The sequence below is a fragment of the Pan paniscus genome, chromosome 9 (genome assembly GCF_029289425.2).
Source record: "Pan paniscus chromosome 9, NHGRI_mPanPan1-v2.0_pri, whole genome shotgun sequence".
Taxonomy (NCBI): Eukaryota; Metazoa; Chordata; class Mammalia; order Primates; family Hominidae; genus Pan; species Pan paniscus.
The window spans coordinates 30257753-30279110 of record NC_073258.2 but is presented as its reverse complement, the minus strand read 5'-3'; the positions used below and the strand labels follow the sequence as shown (position 1 = coordinate 30279110).

General features: G+C 34.0%; 1 protein-coding gene across 2 annotated transcripts in view; it reads left to right on the top strand.

Annotated features, from left to right (window-relative positions):
* Positions 1-21358, top strand: part of KIF18A (kinesin family member 18A) — an 87735-nt gene that overhangs the window by 43297 nt on the left and 23080 nt on the right. For both annotated transcript variants that reach the window (XM_063608141.1, XM_003830429.6), the window contains exons 12-13: positions 1473-1594; positions 4832-5067. In XM_063608141.1, coding sequence (XP_063464211.1) covers positions 1473-1594; positions 4832-5067 — 358 coding nt within the window. The remainder of the gene's footprint in view (positions 1-1472; positions 1595-4831; positions 5068-21358) is intronic.

The window sequence follows — 21358 nt, the reverse complement described above, 5'->3', positions numbered from 1 at the left end:
ACTTTCTAAAAAGGAGAAAAATAACTTTGACATTTTAGAAAATTATTGGTCAACTGCAGATTGGAAAGGAGTTTTATTAAATTTGATTTATTAAAATTATTTTATTAAAATTGATTTAATCTTAATATTCTTTAAAAGAATCTGAAGAATACTTTGCATTGTTTCCACTCGCTAAAGCTAAGATGGATTATGAGAATTGTCCCTAGGAGGAAGTTTCCAGTTTCCAGGCATAGCTCCCCTGCATATGGGGTTCCTGTCTTAGCCATTCAAAATGTCCAAAGAATTTAAATTTTTTTCATTGTATTGTCTGAAATTTTTCCAATAAAATTTCTGAGAATGTTACTAGATTATCACCATTTATACTTTGGTGTAATCCCTTCGCTGATATTTTCTGTAGATAAGGTTTAGTAGGTTTAAGGAAAGACAAGTAACTTTAGGTGGTAGATTACAGGACACCTGGCCCTAGACAGATGAGGCTTAGGAAAATGGAGCCTGCAAAAAAACATTTTCACACTTTTGCCTAGGATGGAGCTAATATCAAGAGTGGGTCTCAAGTCTTGTCTCTTTAAAAGAAGAAAGATTCAAGAAGATAAAGGAGATTATGAGAGGATGTATATAAAGGATATTTTTCTTTTAAAGGAGAACAGACGTACTATTTGGCAAACATATTCACGCTATTAGGATCATTTAATTTTCTAACTGGAAAGGACTGAAGAGATCATCTGATCCAGCTCTTAAATTTTAGTCCAGTAAACTGATCTCCATAAGGGCTGTATATTCAACTTAAGGTAGCATTTGTTTCAAGGCCTTATAAGCCCATCTCTAAAATCACATGACTCATAGGCCAGTGCTCTAACCATGTCATCCAACCAAAGGTGATATCAACCATATGATCTTTTGTTTCATGCAAAAACAGAAATTTTTATTGCACACAACTCAAGACTTTGTACACTGGGGCTTTAACACTGAACTAACCTGACTCGGTGCCTGTCCTGGTGGTAAACTATATGTTCTGGTGTGAACAGAGAAATTATAAATAAATGAATACATCAATGAAATTGTTACTCATCAATACAGTAAATGCTATGACAATATTGAGGGGTGGAGAGTGTCTATCCAAATACAATGCTCAAGGAAAGCCTTTCTGAGGAAGTGACATTTAAGCAAAAACTGGTCATATTTATGTATTTTTACAACATTGTGAACAAGTTGGATAGACCAAGAAGCTGTCATCATAGTAAAATTTCTTCTGAATTCCTAACATTCAGTTTCTGAGGAAACATGAAAACTTATCTTGCTTGTAAATTATAGACCACCTTTTGCAGAACTCTTATTTTTCAAATTGTTTCTAAACATATTATTTAATATCTAAAAAGAATTAAAACTATTGGCAACAATATAAAATTATTAAACTGATTTAATTTCAATATTCTTAGAGTGATCTGAAGTACATTTTGTATTGTTTGCCCTAGGAACTCAAGAAAGATCTTCATTGTCACCATTTGCACCTCCAGAACAAAGATTTGAAAGCACAAATTAGACATATGATGGATCTAGCTTGTCTTCAGGAACAGCAACACAGGCAGACTGAGGCGTGAGTACATACATTTACCTATTTTCCAATTTTAACACTATATCTGAAGCACAGAAGTTCAATTTTCCACTGCCAGAAAATTGAGTTTTATGTGTTACAGGATACATTATTTTTAAGTGTCTGTCTGAACCAGAAAACATTAAGAGAGTTATTTCCTTCCAACAAAGTTTTTACGTTGGTTTATAAATTTGAAAGTGTTTTTCTTTAAAAGTATGTTACTTTTACTTAATATATGCTATGTAATACAAAATTTCATAAGTACCTACACACATTGAAAAGAAATCTGCCTTCTACCTCTATCTGCTAGCCATCCATTTCTCCACATAGAAGCAATTGCTGTTAACATCACTTGAATTTTTAAGTAGGCAATTGTTAATTATTCATAATTCCAGAATTTTTTGCTGTCATTACAGTGAAGTTGCTAAATATCAGGTGTCCTGATTTTTATGTGATGCTATAACAGACCTTTTATGTTCTCTCTTCTAGCTCAGTAGTAACATTAGTCATTTAGTTTTTAAAACATAATAATAAAAAAAAGTATGGCTTAATCTTTTTTTGTCACATTGGATACGTCAGTCAACTCCTTAGGCATCACTTTGATGTTCCATGCAAATGGGAAATTTATTTCTCTAAGTGCTTTCTGCTACTCTAAGAATCTATTCATGTTCTACTGGTATGCTCAAATAACTGATAATTATCTTGATTTAGAGGAAATCATATTAGTATAGCTTTTTTTAAAAAAGAAAAATGAAAAACTTCAGGGAGTTACTCTTATGTGGATGGAAGTTCAGACTAATCTCTTTATACTTTCTGTGTCTATTCCTAGAGCAGGTATTGAATATTCATTTACTAACACTCAAACCACTTACAAGAGCTGAAGTCATCAAGAAACAATAATTTCTTTTAACCATATTACATTTGCTATATCAGACCCCAGATGAATATACTATCTTAAGATAAACATTTACCTTAAAATGGGGGGAAAAAGACTAACTCAACAATTTAGAAAACTGGTGAACCAGAGGATCACAGAGGAAATGTAGCATAGAAGAAAGAGGATGAGTTTTGGAATCAATCTTGAATTCTAGCTTATATGAGCAATATAACCTTACACTGATTATTTAGCTTTGCTAAGCTATAGTTTTCTTATATAAAAATAGATTATAATACAGTTCATATAAAGGTTATGAATAGATTATAATACATTTCATATAAAGTTTTTGAAAAGATTAAACATAAAAATAAATAACATGATATAATTCCTGTGTTATAGGTGCCTAGGACTACTTTCAGGTTCAGTGATTCATTAGGAGGACTCACAGGACTCATCAGATAGTTGTATTCTTAGCTGTGCTTTATTTCAGCAAGAGGCTACAAAGCACATTCGGCAAAGGGAAAAGGTACAGGGGGCAAAGTCTGCAGGAACCCTGACACAGAGTTTCAAGAGTCTTCCTCCAGTGGAATCACACAGAATGTGCACAATTCCTCCAGCAAAATGTTGTGGCAGCACATGTGAAATGTTGTCTGCTTTGGAAGCTCTTTTGAGTTCCATGTCCCAGGTTTTTATTGGGAGCTGGTTGCATAGGCACTTTCTGCCAGGATGTATCAAAATTCCAGACTTTTCAAAAGGAGAGAAGGTGTTTTAGCACAAACCACATTGTTTGTGCAAACAGTTTAAGCACAGTGAGCCACTCTTGTCATATGAGTTCTGGAAATGCTGGGAACCCTCCTAAAATCCATATTTTAAAATACCAGCCAGGTATCAACCTTATAACCAAGCCTTTCTTAGCAGTGTCAGACCTACTATGATAACTTTCCTGCACAGTACCTGATTAGTGTAGATGCTAAATAAGTAATTGTTTAAATGACTTTGATTAATAACTTTTTCTTGTACTTGTTACCTACTTGACTTAAATGCAGCACCCTCCAGCAACCCCCACCAAAAGGAAAAAGGTCATAATTTCTTGTGCTGCTATTGAAATATTTAAGACTTGTAGGTTAAAAGGTGGTATTTCTTTGTGTATGAAAGTGAATGCCCGATTAGTCTTTTCCCACTACCCTATCCATACTTCTAATGGTTCTCTTCTCCTCGATGTTATGAGTCAACTGGAACATCATCTATTGATGGACTCAGGATTCCAGGACTGAATCATTTCAAGATCATTCATGTTGTCAGACATCTTCCTTTATAGAAAATTTGGGAACCACTGATTGAGTGTATAAATTTATAACTGTTTAGCTGTGACATTTCTTCAATGAACACTTACACAGAGGTCTGATACACAAAAAATTACATTCGGTGCTGCTGTAATTGTTGCTAATAAGGGAGATTTTGAGTTAAAGCCGTGAATCCAGTGCCCTAACGATTATTTATACTCCCCATCCTTATCCACAACTTTTCTCCTTAAAGTCCCTTTAAGTGCCATTCCAAAAGCCATTTCTTTAGGTCATTTAACTTAAAGGAGAGGTAGGTTTTGTTATTTTGTTATGTGTTTGTGTGTGTGTGTATGTGTTTTAATGTTGTATACCTAAAATATGTCTCATCATTTCACATAGTATATTAATTTTTCATTTCAATTTTATGATAATTAGTAGCAGTAACAACATCTGTAGTTTGGAAATCACATTATGTTTTGCAAAAAGCTTTTATGTACATTTAATTCATTTAGCTAGGGACGGTGGCTCATCCCTGTAATCCCAGCACTTTGGGAGGTGGAGGCAAGAAGATCTCTTGAGGCTAGGTGTTTGAGACCAACCTGGACAACATAGCAAGACCCCATCTCTACCAAAAAATAAAAAAATTAGTCAGTGTAGTGGCACACATCTGTGGTCCCAGCAACTTGGGAGCCTAAGGTGGGAGGATCAAGTGAGGCCAGGAGTTCGAGGCTGCAGTGAGATGATCATGCCACTACACTCCAGCCTGGGCCACAGAGTGAGACCCTGTCTCTAAAAAATAAATAAACAAATATACTTAACTCATTTAGTCCTCAAAGCAATCTCCTATTATAAGTAGTGGCTATTTATCTGTCCCTCACATTACAGAGGAAAAACTTCAGTTTTTGCCTTGTCCAAGGTCATATGGAAGCAAGTGAAGACAATCTGAGACTAGAACTCAGTTCATACATGGGAAATTATTTTAATGATATGCTAATGCTTTGGGTGTTACATAAAAGAACTAAAATGATGTGTTTAAAATGTCATATTTATCTCTCCTTTCTTCTCATCTTCTGTATATAGAGTATTGAATGCTTTACTTCCAACCCTAAGAAAACAATATTGCACATTAAAAGAAGCCGGCCTGTCAAATGCTGCTTTTGAATCTGACTTCAAAGAGATCGAACATTTGGTAGAGAGGAAAAAAGTGGTAGTTTGGGCTGACCAAACTGCCGAACAACCAAAGCAAAACGATCTACCAGGGATTTCTGTTCTTATGACCTTTCCACAACTTGGACCAGTTCAGCCTATTCCTTGTTGTAAGTATAACTTTCGTTTTAAGTAAATAGTAACATTATTTCTAAAGAGAACCTTTGTATATCAATCTATAGAACAGTTAATTTTAATAGGTTTGTCTATTTTATGAAAATTAATGGGAAAATTGGCTTTATAGTCATTTCAATTAACCAGTATCTTCCAAAGATCTAGAACAAGTATGCATTGATGTTCTATATAACTCTAGCAGTAAAATTCATTTTACCCTCTTTTCTTTTTTTTTTTTTTTTTTTTTTTTTGGTGACAGGGTCTCACCCTGTTGCCCAGCCTGGAGTCCAGTGGTGCAATCAAAGCTTGCTGCAGCCTCCACCTCCTGGGCTCTAGCAATCCTTCCACTTCAGCCCCACAAGTAGCTAGGAATTACAGGCATGCACCACCACTCCTGGCTTTTTTTTTTTTTTTTTTTTTTTTTTCCTGTGGAAACAAAGTATCACTGTTACCCAGGCTGACCTCAAACTCCTGGGCTCAAGCAGTTGTCTCCCTTGGCCTCCCAAATTGCTGAGATTATAGGCATGAGCCGCTGTGCCTAACCCATTTTATCTATTTTTGATGGAACAATTTTGCTTCCCATCCTTCTTTAAAATGTAACCTCTATTAAGGGCAGGAAATTATAATTAATCATATCATATTTTATAATAATCTGTTCTTAAGATCAACTAACAGTGTAGAGTTTACTATTTTTCTATTGACAAATCACTTGATATTTCTCTTTCTCTCATAAAAGTATGTGTGAGACACTTTAATTGCAAAGCTAACATATAATCTTAGTTAAGAAAAAAATTCAGACAATGAAGAAAAGAAGTAGACTGCCACCTTCAACTCTTCTCAGAACCTCAATTTTATGCCCTATCTCAGAGATTAAATGCTGTTAAATATTTATCTTTGCACTATGTGTGTAATACACATGTATTACATAAAGCTTTTTGTTAGGTTTCACGTGAATGCTAGCACATTACACATAGTGACCTGCAACTTTTTTGTTTAGTTTATTATGTTTATTGGTTTTATTTGTTTATTATGAACATTTTTAGGGTGCATACATGAAGAATCTACCTCATTTTTTTATTGTTTTTGAGAATCCAGAGAATAGATGTACCATAATTTAATTAACCTTTTTTCTATTAGTGAACAGTACATCAGAGAACACATCTGTGTATTCACATTTGTGCGTGCATAGCAGAATCCTAGAAGCTGATTTGCCAGGTTAAAGGACATATCATTTTTTTTTAATGCATCATGTTAAACTGCTTTTCATAATTTTTTTCTGTACTTAGTACCCATGAGAGTACCTGTTTCATCTTTACCTAAACCAAAAATAGTAACAACAGCAATAATAATGCATAGTCTTTTTTGTTTTGTTTTTTTTGTTTTGTTTTGTTTTGTTTTGAGACCGAGTCTCGCTCTATCACCCAGGCTGGAGTGCAGTGGCGCGATCTCTGCTCACTGCAAGCTCCGTCTCCTGGGTTCACACCATTCTCCTGCCTCAGCCTCCAAAGAAGCTGGGACTACAGGTGCCCGCCATCATGCCCGGCTAATTTTTTGCATTTTTAGTAGAGACAGAGTTTCACCATGTTAGCCAGGATGGTCTCAATCTCCTGACCTCGTGATCCATCCACCTCGGCCTCCCAAAGTGCTGGGATTACAGGCGTGAGCCACCGCGCCCAGCTGCATAGTCTTTTAAAATGTGTAACTCTCAGATTATCAATGAGGCCAATTCATCCCCTGTGAGGTATCCTTTGCTCATTCACACTAGTGGAAATTTTTGTTTATTTGTTATGGGTTTGAGGGGCTTTTTGTTTGCTTGGTTTTTTACTTGGCACTTCGTATCTAATAACTCTTTGTTCATTTGGTGCTGCTTTTTTTTATATATATGTTGAGCAATAATTGATCAATTTATTGGACTTTTAACTTTTATATAGTCAAATCTGCCTATATTTTCCATTATGGGGAATTTTCTTGGGATCTGGTGTTTATTAGCCCCTCACTCCCAACTAGAGTCCATTTTTCTTATGTGAGCTAAATGTGTGCTGGGACATTTGGCTCAAATGTGTCCCAGCACACATTTAGCTCACCTAAGACAAATAGACAAATAGTTGGGAGTGAAGGGCTAATATGTAAGACCTTATTCACAGAGAATAATAGTCTGTTGAAGTCAGATTTTATGTTAAGTGTTGCACCTCTGAATACAATCTGACTTCTGGCTTATTGAAATATTTCCTCAGTCTTTGGCTTGTAATAGTTTTATTATGTTATGCCTAGTTGACTTTATTTTTACTTCTCTTAAGTGGGTTCCTGACTTTCTGAATTTGTTTCTGCATTATCTTTTGTTTGTTTTGGAAAATTCTCAACCATTATCTCCTCACCTATTGCTTTTGTCACTTTTGCTCTCTCCTCTACTTCTGGGACTCCAATTATATTGCATGGCACTTTCCCATTGTATTGTCTATGCCCTTTACTCTTTTGCTTTTAATGTTTTTTTCTCTTCCTGGATAATTTTGTTTCTCACATTCTTCAGTTTACTTTCTTTTTTCAGCTTTATCGAATGATCCTTAAATCCATAAAATTTTTAATTTCAGTCGCTATATTTCCAATTCTGGAATTTCCATTTTATTCTTTTTTATAGTTTCATATCTTTGCAAAAATTGTTATTAAGCACAAAGGGTATAATTACAGTCAGCCATCCATATTCCATGGGTTCTGCATCCATGGATTCAACCAACTAATCAAAAAAACAAAACATGGATGGTTTCATCTGTACTGAACATATAGACTTTTTTTGGTCATTATTCCCTAAACAATGCATCATAACTATTTACATAGTATATATATATATATAGTATTAGGTATTGTAAGTAATCTAGAGATTATTAAAGCATATGGGAGGATTGTATAGGTTGTGTGCAAATGCTGTATTATTTTATATATAAAGGATATGAGCATCCATGAATTTTAGTATGGTCATGCAACCTATCCCTCACAGATACTGAGAGACAACTATAATTTAAAGTCTGTGTCTGAGAATTCCAAAGTCTGTAACCACTGGATCTGTTTAGACTGATTTTCTTGCATGTGGTCTTAATTCCTCATATGCATGCAAATTTTTTGTATGCCAGTCAGGTATTTGCAAAATTATTTGCGGAATATTTTGATGTATCTGATCATGATATTAAATATCTCAGAGAATATTTACAGTTCCTTCTTTCATATTCCAGGTAGCATTAGCAATTCAGAATCACCTCAGTCCTATTTCAGAGACTGAGGTAATTTGATACTAAACTGTAGTTTCCTGAGGTCCTGCCTATTTCTGATTTGCCCTCTACAGTATAGCTGTTCAGAGTCCCAACTCAAAGCAAGGAAGATTTACAAAGATCCTAAATTCCAGTTCCAGCACCCTATTCCCCCAAAGCTCTTAGCACTGTTGCTATGCTTTTCTGCCAACTCTTCCAGCATAAGCAAACAACCTCAAGGGGAAATTAGCTGAAATTGCAGAAATTACTTTCCTGAGCCTCCAGCTTCCTCCTGATACTCACCTGTAATTTTTCACCATCTTATTAATAATCCAGTGCCTTCAAACAGATGTTTTTTATATTTTGTCCAGACTTTTAGTTGCCTTCAGAAGAAAGGTTGGTCTGAGTTATCTCCATCTTTATTATTAGCAGAAGTTCCCTATATTATACCTTTGCATTAAGAAAATACGGAAGTTGGATAGATTATCTTAAAACATATATATTGTATATACACATATGTATTCTTTTTCTTTTAATAAAGCATTAGACCTGACCTAGTTGTGATCTCTGGAAAGCAAAACTTAAGTTTTTTTCAGATTCTCTCATACCTTTCGGGCATGATTCATTTTTTATAATGTACTCAAGATGTTAGAAAGGAAATAGGATTTTAACACCAAGATTGAGAAATACTGACCACCTGCTATATGATGCTCATTATTCCTTATTTAAAAATCCATATTTCACATACAGTATAATTGCATAGACTATACTTGTCAACAATAAAACAAAAGAATTTACTTGACTCTTAATTCCTTCTCGTGATATTTTTGAAGGAAAGACTTGAAGCCATGTTACATTTTATAATTAACGTATTTTCTCTTGAACACATATTAGAAGGTGAGTTTTGTTTTTATAATGTTTTGTTCTTGGTTCGTTACTTTACTATTTCATTCAAATGATTTTAGAGATTAACTATTTATTTATTATGTATTTTCCATTTCATGAATTATGTATGTTGTATACATGACTAATAGTGTCAAGGAGGAATAATAGGAACGGTGTTTATAAGTGAGTTCAAGTGCATTAGGGACCTTTAAAAGTATTTACTAGATTAACTATATTCTTTTTACTTAAATACACACACATGCAGTGCTTTTAAGAATCTGGGCCAGGGACAGTGGCTTACGCCTGCAATCCCAGTATTTTGGGAGACTGACGCAGACCAATCGCTTGAGTCAGGAGTTCAAGACCAGCCTGAGCAACAGGGCGAAACCCTGTCTCTACAAAAAATACAAAACTTGGCAAGGCATAGTGGCCCATGCCTGTAATCCTAGCTACTTGGGAGGCTGAACTGGGAGGATCACTTGAGCTTGGGAAGTTGAGGCTGCAGTGAGCCGAGATTGCACCATTGCACTTCAGCCTAGGCAACAAAGCAAGACTCTGTCTCAAAAAAAAAAAAAACTGATGAGATTAACTATAATGAATATAGTCTATATTGTTGGGCATTTGGGTTGTTTAATAAATTTTCACTATTATTGCAAATAATGTTTTAGTAAGCAAATATGTATATTTATCTTTGTGCTCATATCTGACTATCCCTACAATAAATTCTTAGAAGTAAAATTTCTGGCTCAAGATAAATGCCCATTATGCAAAATTTGAAATATATATTGCCAAGTAACTCTCCTCCTTCAAGTGATTTAACCCCCATCAAGCAGTATAAATGAAGGAGCTTTTTTTTTTTTTAGCCTCACCAGCTTTTGATGTTAAAATATTTTTAATTTCTACCTTTAGTAAATCAATTACAAACATGTATATAAGCACAAAGAATACTATGAGTACCATGTGCCCAACACCTAACTTTAAAACTTATCAGCTCATGTCTAGTCTTGAAAACCCATCTGCTTTCCTCCACCCCAGCTCTTACACTAGATTATTTTAAAGTAGATCTCGGAGAACACATGGACACAGGAAGGGGAACATCACACACTGGGGCCTGTTATGGGGTGGGGGAAGGGGGGAGGGATAGCATTAGGAGGTATACCTAATGTTAAATGACAAGTTAATGGGTGCAGCACACCAACATGGCACATGTATACATATGTAACTAACCTGCATGTTGTGCACATGTGCCCTAAAACTTAAAGTATAATTAAAAAATAAATAAATAAATAATAAAATTTTAAAAAGATTAGGATTCATTTCGTTGTAGCTTGCAGGCCAAAGCTGATTCACTATCTGTTTTTTATGTCCCATGTGCCAAGATTTTTTTTTTCACATTTGTATATGACTGGAAAAAATTAGAAAAATATTTTGTGACACCTGATAATTATAAAACATTCAAATTTCAGTGTTAATAAATAAAGTTTTATTTCAAAAAACAAAACAAAAAAAAGTAGATCTCAGACAGCACATCATTTCTTCCATTTACATCAAGTGTGTATAAAAGAAAAATGTCATCAAATATCTAATGTGTCCAAATTTCCCCCATTGTCTCATAAATTATTTGTTTCTATGATTTGTTTGAATTAAGATACAAACAAGGTTCATGCCTATGCAGTCTTTTTTAATCTTGGACACTCTCTCCCACTTTTGTCTTTGCTAATTTTTAGGTTGGTGCAGAAGTAATTGTGGTTTTCATCATTGAAAGTAATGGCAATGCTTGTTGATACTTTGCCAATAGTCATAAATACTATCTTTTTTCCATATTCATTACTAATATAGTTGAGTGTGTTTTTTTTAATTGAAGAGTCTTTTTTCTGTGAATTGCCCAGCCATCCTTTGAACATTTTTCTGATATAGTCATCTTTAGTAACAATCGTTACTTTTTTACAAGATCTTAAGTGTAGGTTTTTTTTCATTCATTCAACAGTGTTTAACTTACAGCAGTATTTCAGGCACTTGTCTGATGATAGGGATCAAAGTATGAAACAAACTCCACCACCCTCAAGGAGCTCACTTCTAGTAGAGAAAGACAATAATATAGTAAATAAATTAAACAGAATGCTAGGAGGTACTACATGCTATAAGAAAGAAATAAAGGGAGTTCAGGAGTGTGGCCAGGGAGGAGAGAGATTGCTATTTTCAGTAGCATGGTCAGGGAGGATCTCACTGATAAAACTTGAAGGACTTCACAGGACTAGCTATATGAATATCTGGGAGAAGAAACTTTTTTAGGTAGAGGGACACAATCACAGTGCAAAATCTCTAACATAGGAATTTGCCTTACATATTCAAAGGCTGATGAGGATATATAACTGGTACAAAGAAAAAGAGAATGAAAGTAGTGAGGAGATCAGAGAGATAAAGGGAAGGAAGGCAGATCACATAAGGGCCTTGTAGGTTACTATCAGGACTTAATTAGTCTTTTACTCTGAATAAAACAAGGAGCCATGACATGGTCTGAGCAGAAATGTAACATATCTCAATTGTGCTCTTAAAAGATCTCTCTGACTGCTGTGGTGAGAATAGATTATACTATGGCAAGGGCTGAATCATGAGGAGGCACTAGAATAACCCAGGCAAAAGATGGAGGTTATTCAGACCAGGATAATAGCATTGGAGCTGGTGAGAAGTGGTCAGATTCTAAAATGTTTTGAAGGTAGAGCCAGCAAGATTTCCAAGAAAATTAGATTTGGAATAGGAGAGAAAGAAATGCTTAAGACTGAATCTAAAATTTTGGAACTTAGCATCTAAAAGAATTGAGTCACCTTCAGAGAGATAAGGAAGACTTCAGATGGAGCAGGTATACAGGGTGGAGGTTGTAGAAAATTAGGAGTTCAGTTCTAGGCATGTTAAATTTGTCTAAGATACATCCAAGTGGAGACATCATGTAGGCAGTTAAGAATCTGAAGTTCAGGAGAGAAGTCTAAGCTAAAATATAAATTCGAGAGTTGTTAACATTTAGATGATATTTAAAGCCATAGGACAGGATGAAATCACTAAGGGATATTAACTTTTTCCTGTAATATACATAGTATAACTATACCCTTCAAGATTTGCCACTTATTCTTGCTTTTGTTTGAGGTTTCCTTTTTAATGCTGAAAGTTAAAACATTTATGTAGTAAAATAGCTTTTTTCTCTCTCTTAGTGCCTTCGGGATCTTTCCTCAAAAGGCCTTTCCATTCATAAGCTTTTAAATTTTCGTTTCCACTTTCCCCTAATTTATGTTGGTGTTAAATGATAGGCAAGAATCTAAATTTATTTTTTCCAAGGAGACTAGCATTCTTATATAGATATATTGGCAATGCATCCTTAACAGCCACTGTGTTTTTTGTACAGTAAGTAGTCATATATAATTCTGTTTACTCAATTTCTACTCTTTTGTTTCACCTGTTTGTCTTAGGGCCAGTAGCTATTATTTTAATATGTGATACTTTATAGTTTTTTTTATATAGTATGCTAGCCCTTCTTCATTATTCTTTGTCTGAAAAATATTCTTTGCTTTGTCTAGGAAATGAATATCAGAATAATTTCCAGTTTCAAGGAAATGAAATTTTTTTAATTCATAAATTGACTTCACATATTTCCAATATCAAATCTTCGTACTCTAGAATAGTTTGTCTCCCTGTATGCATATCTTTTTGTATGTTCCTCAGCAAAGTTTCAGAGTTTTCTTCGTAAGTGTTTTATAAATTTGACTGAATAGATCCCTAGATACAATATTTTGTATTTTTGTGACATAGACTACTTTTTACTTTTCTTAAATTAATAAGCCTAAATTCTTATTTTGGAAGAAACTAATTTTGTAAATTTTATGAATTTTAATTATTTTCTAATAACTAGACTTGATTTTTGAATAGATATTTATTTGACGTGAAATCTTTACCTTCAAACTACAAGTGTATTGACTAAGAGTAAAATATGTACCTATTTTGGGGTCTGGAAAATAGATAGCACACTCACTGAGTGTAGTGCAAGACGGGGGTGCTGACAGCAAAATTTATTTATGGAACTGATAAAATTTCTGACATTAAATGAAAAGTCAAGATTTCCTCATTATCCATCTGGAAACTCACATTTGGTAATACTTCTGTCTGTAACCTTTCCTTTTTTAAAATTTTGCACCCAATGTCAGTGATTTTATCTTAAAGTACAATAAAAGATACTAGGAGAACCAGTCTCTTAACATAGTACCAATATTCTGATTGAATATAGAGTTCACACATAAGCTTAAGTTTCCCCTAAAATTACTTGAATACAAGGAAATTTCATTTGAAAGATAGGAAATCTCTATACTAATTTCTCATATAACAAATATAAAGCAGGAAAATGTTAATAAACCAAATCTTCCATATTTTTTCCATTTGGCAACAAAATTTAATCATGAAACAATGGAAATCATGTTTGTATCCCTAAATACATTTTGTTTGACTTATCATCCCCATGTACATAAGACAGTATTTAGTTATTCATCTATAGCTGCAAATATTACTGTGAATTAAAAGGTTCTTTGTATTGTCCCTTCTTTTCCATCTTTGGTAAGTGTAAATACTGAGAAAATGAAACTGAGAGAGAAACATGATATCTGCTATTTCCCACAGAAAAATATCAAAAGGTTATGGGTTGATTTATTATTCAAAGTGCTGGATTAATTTAAAGGACTATAATAGTTCCCTATGTATTAGGACAATAGTTCCCTATGTATTAGGGAACTATTATACATCCCTAACCATGAGAGTGTCTCATAAGTGTATTATAAAATGTTTATTAGTTTGGTTAATTTAGTGGTACTTTATCTTATATTAGTTTGGTTAATTTAATGGTACTTTATCTTATAAGATAAGTTTACATATCTTATAAATAGTTAAAATTCATTTACCTGTATCATTTGCAACTATGAATTCCATGAGTCATGAGGCTGTTAAAAAGAATCCAGATTTATGATGAGTACACTAATTGTATCAATCATTTGTAGCCTAGAAGTGTTTATTGAAATGTATACATTAATATTTGATTTCACTTTAGAACTTTGCCAACTAATTTTGATTTAGCACAGTTTCCCAGAATTTCTCCTCACGTACATATTAACAGGAGTGCTTGCTTGCAAAGGAAGAATCCTTGCCATCGTTTTGTACCAAACCTCAATTAGATCTAATCCCATTCATCAATGTCTCCCTGTCATGAACCCTACTTTGCAGCCTATGACTCATGTTTGCTAAATACCGCATTCTTCCTTTACAATAACATACAGCTCTATAAATCTCTTAACGTTTACAGTCTTAAACTTTTGATAAATTAGTTCCTCTGGGTAAAATCATTCAGAACACATGATATGGCACTTCAAAAGATGACCCCAAAAGCCCTGCCCATTTTTAAGAGAGGGATTTTAAACCCATTAGTGATAAATTATCTAGTCTCTTTATTTTATGTAAAGGAACCATCTGTGAAATATTTCCAAAAGCTGAAAAATAAATATAAAGCCCCCTCTACTTAAGAAACCACATGAATTGCCATTTAGCAATTATGTTTTAGAGATTTATTTAAAACAAAGAAAAAGATGTTTCTTAATTTATTTTAAAATATTTTTAGAAAATTTGGCATAAGAAATGAATAATATAGTGACATCTAAACTAGTTTTAATTTCTCTTGTCTCTTTCCACTGCAGTCTACACTTCACACTGCCAACAAAGTGATCTTCCTAATAAAGTGTAGACCTCTCAGAAGAGTCTTCAAAGGCTTTCCAAGTCCAGTGTCAAGCTATAGGCATACTTTTGTCCAGCACCTGGTATCCCAACCTTCTGTTATCATGATTTCTGTTTCTGGCCTCTGCAATTTCCAAGCTTTTCCATCAATTTCAAATGCTTGTTTTCTCTACATCCATCCCACTTCTTGGCCTAAATCTTTCTCCACAATGAGAGTCCAATTCAGATACTTCCTTCTTTATTAAATCTTCCTTTTAATGGATCATCTTTCCTTTGCCTGCATATATTCATCTGTATTCCCATGGCTTTTAAGTTTTTTATTCCTTTCACTAGTGTTTTAACCTTGTTACTGTCTTAGCAATAAATATTTATTTTAATTTGGAAAAAAGTGAAGCCAAAAGAAACAAGATATACTTTATTAACTTATATTAGTATTTAGTTTTAATAGCCTACTGGACTTTTTTTCTAAGCATACATTTGTGGTTTGCTTTTTTAAAACAAGAACAGTGGAATCTATTATATATATATAGTTGATAACCAGCCTCTTTTTCACTGAACTACTTGCTGTAGACACATTTTGCTATCAACGAATATGAATTTAAGTCATTTTTAATAGCTGCATATTATATTTGCCTAATCTCCTGCTAATTAACATTTAGTTTGTTTTCACTTTATTATTACAAGCAACACCCCATTAAATGTCTGTGCATGTGTATTTATTTTGCCACTTGCCTAATTATTTCCTTAGGCTAAGCCCTTAGAAGAAGAATAGCTTAATCAAACAGTATGTATACTTTAAAGGCATTAGATATGCATTGTCAGATTCCCCACCCCCAGAACTATTATAAGTGTAGTCTACCATTGTAAGTGGGTAATGAAGGTGAAGGTGAACATTTTTTCATGTGCTTTTTGTCTAGTTATAGTTTGTTCTGAATTAACTGCCTCTTCCTTTGCCTTATTTTGCTCTTATCTATTTTATTTTGTAAGAATTATTTCTCTCAGAGACAGACCAGCCAACCTATATACACATATATACATAGACATACATACATACACATACACGAGCTCTAAATCCTTTGCCAAATGTGTTACATGTATTTTTTTCTCTCTTATTCATGGTTGGTTTTGATTTTTATGTAACCCAATTTTAAGTTATGAAGATATTCATATTTTATTTGCCTACTTTCTCTTTTCAGTAATAATAGGAAATAGCATTTCATTTTGGGAGCAATGAAGTAGTATGTTGCCTCCTATTCATATTTTTGAGTCTGTGAAGAAAGTTTTATTTTTTTAAGTCTCCATTATGTTTATTATATATGTTATTACTCTGTATTACTTGCATTACTTTTTACCTGACTTCTACCTGGAAAATAAGAAACATGACTCCAACTCTGGCAACAACAAATATAATTGCTATCATGACTTTGAGAATGTCATTTTCTTGCTGTGAGCAACAAATTATAAAATAATGAAGTTTAAATAAACACTAAAACCGTCTAGTACTAAATTCTGGTTGTTTGTATAAGATGATCCCCATTGTAACTTTCCTGGTGGCCAGTAGTTAGGACCACTCTTTTAAAGTAGAGATTCAGTGAAAAATAGATATAGATTGCTAAACTATATAATTCCCATGACATAGAAATGTCATAGTTAAAGTAAGTAAGGCCTTATCTTACGTGAGCCTTTCAGTTTTTGCTATTAGGAAACATTTGTGTGTAAGTTTATTCCTTTTTTCTTGTAGCGATGGACTAAAACCAAGCATTTGGTTTCAAATTATTTGGATTTGACTTGTCATTGACAACTGTTTTAAGGACATTTCCAACATTTCTTAAAACTATCCTTAGGAAGATATAAAATTACTGGGGATTTTTCTGTTTTCTATTGGAATATATGCTGGATGATTATATATAACAAACTTACAATATTTACAATATTTCTCTTTTTTTTTTTTTTTCTGAGACGAAGTGTTGCTCTTGTTGCCCAGGCTGGACTGCAATGGCATGACCTAGGCTCACTGCAACCTCTGCATCCCAGGTTCAAGCGATTCTCCTCCCTCAGCCTCCCAAGTAGCTGGGATTACAGGCGCCCACCACCAGGCCCGGCTAATTTTTTTGTATTTTTAGTAGAGAAGGGGTTTCACCACATTTACCAGGCTGGTCTTAAACTCCTGACCTCCGGTGATCCACCTATCTCAGCCTCCCAAAGTGCTGGGATTACAGGCATGAGCCACCACACCCAGACAGTATTTACAATATTTCTTTTTTTTTTTTCATTTAATTTCAATATTTTTTTTCTTTTTTTTTTTTCTTTTATTATTATACTTTAAGTTTTAGGGTACATGTGCACATTGTGCAGGTTAGTTACATATGTATACATGTGCCATGCTGGTGCGCTGCACCCACTAACTCGTCATCTAGCATTAGGTATATCTCCCAGTGCTATCCCTCCCCCCTCCCCCCACCCCACAACAGTCCCCAGAGTGTGATGTTCCCCTTCCTGTGTCCATGTGATCTCATTGTTCAATTCCCACCTATGAGTGAGAATATGCAGTGTTTGGTTTTTTGTTCTTGCGATAGTTTACTGAGAATGATGATTTCCAATTTCATCCATGTCCCTACAAAGGATATGAACTCATCATTTTTTATGGCTGCATAGTATTTCATGGTGTATATGTGCCACATTTTCTTAATCCAGTCTATCATTGTTGGACATTTGGGTTGGTTCCAAGTCTTTGCTATTGTGAATAGTGCTGCAATAAACATACGTGTGCATGTGTCTTTATAGCAGCATGATTTATAGTCCTTTGGGTATATATACCCAGTAATGGGATGGCTGGGTCAAATGGTACTTCTAGTTCTAGATCCCTGAGGAATCACCACACTGACTTCCACAATGGTTGAACTAGTTTACAGTCCCACCAACAGTGTAAAAGTGTTCCTATTTCTCCACATCCTCTCCAGCACCTGTTGTGTTCTGACTTTTTAATGATTGCCATTCTAACTGGTGTGAGATGGTATCTCATTGTGGTTTTGATTTGCATTTCTCTGATGGCCAGTGATGATGAGCATTTTTTCATGTGTTTTTTGGCTGCATAAATGTCTTCTTTTGAGAAGTGTCTGTTCATGTCCTTTGCCCACTTTTTGATGGGGTTGTTTTTTTCTTGTAAATTTGTTTGAGTTCATTGTAGATTCTGGATATTAGCCCTTTGTCAGATGAGTAGGTTGCAACCTACAATATTTCTAAACAGTATGCTATACTGCTGTTTCTTGATTCATTAGTGTTTAGATGTTATAACTTCTAATCATGAGAGATGAAGAATTAGCTCACTTACAACACCGCCACCTTATTTCTTCTCTGGTTTTGCTAATGTATTTTAGCAGGATCAGGTAAGAAGTGACATGTGTATGTTATATAATATATATATAAAGTATGTAATTTCACATTATATTTATACATATGTTAATATGTGTAACATTTAGAGCCTACTTAAGGAAATATTTTATAATTAAATAAAATATTATTTAAAACATCTATTAGAAGTAAGAATATACTGACATTTCTTAAACCTAATTTTAGGGAAACAGACATGAAGCATCTCTTTTTTTTTTTCCTTTTTTTCTGCTTTTTACTGGAAACGTTTCACAGTCCTCAGCCAAATTTGTGAGATAGACTTCCTGGAGAATTGAAATATTTGAAAGATGCAAATACTGAAGTAGATTGATTGTGCTTATAGGTTGACTTAAGTAGCTTAAAGAGCAATACCACCAATAAATACATTTGTAGATGTTTCTCTTGAGGTATAGGCAGTCAATTTATCAAACTTTTTTCAAGTCTTTTTTATGTACTTCATCAGATTATCCTATGTTTTATTGTCAAAATCAAAATGCCCAATTTATTGCTTTTATTACACTACCATTCATCAATTATATGTCTTAAAATCCTACACATTTGAGAGATAGTGAGTGGCAGATGAATATCCAAACTTTGTTTACTTTTTTAACCACTTAACCACTCACCAAATATTTATTTATAATTTTTATAACCACTTAGCAAATGTAGTTTGTCATGCAAATTAATTATGTTTTCATTATGATTTCACTGTTTTTGTTTTTATTTTTAGCTGTGGTTTTATTAATAGCAAATTTAATACTCTATAATACTAATGTTAATATACTTCTGTTGTAATCCATGTTGCATTGTTTTAGAATCTGGGTTATTAATGATGAAAATATTTGTATTTCTTCTCCATCTAATCCATGATTTCAGTGCATGCATTTACAGTTAATTTTAAAAGTGGTTTTAATACTTAAAAGTCTTTTGAGAGGCTTCTAAAACTTGGCAGTCTCAACAAAATGTTTTTGTCTAACTTCCTTTTTAAGTCTGTCTTTGGACTTACAGTAAACAAACTTTTTGAAGCGGGAATCTCTAGCCATAATGCAGGAACAGATGAATAGAACACTCACCACTTTATCCTGAAACGCACACTTTCAGTTTTTTATAGGATGCCTTAAAGCATCATATAAATATTTTAAAAATGTTTCCTAAACTATTAATGAGTATTACAAAACTAGGGTTGGACTTATTAAACAAAGCTCTGATTTATAGTTATCTCCAGAAAACTAGTCAATCTGGGGGAACCTACAGATGTCCATCTTTTTTATTTTTGTGTTTCATTTACAAAGAACTTTTTGATTTTCCATTTAGGGGGTATATGGGCCTGGCTACCAGTATTATAGAGAAGTGGGAGAAAAATCAGCATATATTTATTATTAAGAAATTATTTAATGCACCTAGTGTCAGCTGTGCATGTTGGCCCCAGTCTACAGCCTATCCAGAGAGTAAAACTTCATGTCTTTTAATAGGGTAACAAAGGAGCGGTTACCTAGCAATGTAGGTGATGGTAATGGGGTAAGGGAGATCTGGGAATCCAACTTCCTTATACAGACTTCCAAGAATTCTCCTGTTTTAACTCCACCCTGTGCTTTCAGAGACAACCTCATGCCTTCAGTTCCTCAGATCTTCAGAGGTTTGAAAGAGCTGATTTTTTATTGGCTTCCTACCCACCACCCCAAACATTATTCCCCCCTTTTTTTTTGGTCATTTATTATTTTACAGAGCAGGATTATATTTATTATATAAAATAATCAAATGTATAAAAAGGAAAATAAAATAATTCATTATTTTCCCAGTGAGCTATAAACCTGTGTTAACATTTTGATGAATTGGATTATATTTCCTTCTCTGTTTTCTATTACTTTTCCCCCCATTTTTGCTCAGGAGGTTTGTGCGCTTTGATTTGGTTTTTGTTTTTGTTTTTGTTTTGTCAAAATTGGGATCATACTGTATACTACCTCATTAATGAACTTTTTTTATATCATCAAATAATCTATAAAATATAGTTTTAAATATCAGTGTAATTGTGGATGTTCATGTTCATTTAGTTATTTAGTCATTGCCTAAGTGATTTAATTAACTTCTGTGGTAGGGGCTCAGCATTGTGTGGTGGTGAAGAACTTGGCATCTGGATTAGCAAAAGGTCTGAGTTTGTATGCCAGTTCTGTCATTTCTTTACATTTTCTTTTTATAGGTCCAGTGAGTTTTCTGTTTGCTTATTATAATTATGTTTTTTCCTGTAAAATTAAGGGGAAAAAATATATTCCTGTCCACTGATCCAACAGCCCAGAGAATGTAGGGAAGGAACCAGAGCCACAGGTAGTCTCAGCTAGAAATCTGCCCCTTTGCCCAAGAGTATCTCATCCATGTGTGGTATAGCCACCAGTGATGGGAACAAGCCTGATAACATTGGGTACTTTTTAGTGTTTTTTTTCTGCACTGAAACAACTGAGCCAGGACTGAATTTTAGAGCCTCTTAGCGCTACTTTTAGTGTTCAGATGTTGCCATTTTACTATATTGCATAGCTGTGTCTCACTCATTCTCCCCAACTCCCACCTTACCCCATCATCCCTGGTTCTAATTTAAGGCCCTTTACTGATATCTGTCAGTGTCTTTTACTTAACTCCTTGGGATAGCACTGAAGGGTAAAGGATAGGGACTACTATAAGTCATTCTCCTCCATGCCTTCCCTTAAGAGTCTGAGCTATACAATATTCTTCAGAAAGTCCTCTAATGTTCTGGCACTCAGATGATAATGTTTTCCCATTACCAACATTAGGTCAAGTTTACCCTTTTTTTAATGATGTGATCATTTTAAAGGGAATCTGAGTGGGAGCTAGATGCCTCTATTCAGGTTATCACTTTGGTTAAAATTGTCTTTTGCAGTTAACCTTCAAATGCCTCCTTGTACTATGGGTATTTCTCAAGTGTGCCAACCAAGTACTGTTTCTAGTGAGAAATTCTTCAAGCAGCCAGTGTCTTTCTAAATTCCTTCCCCATCAAAAATAA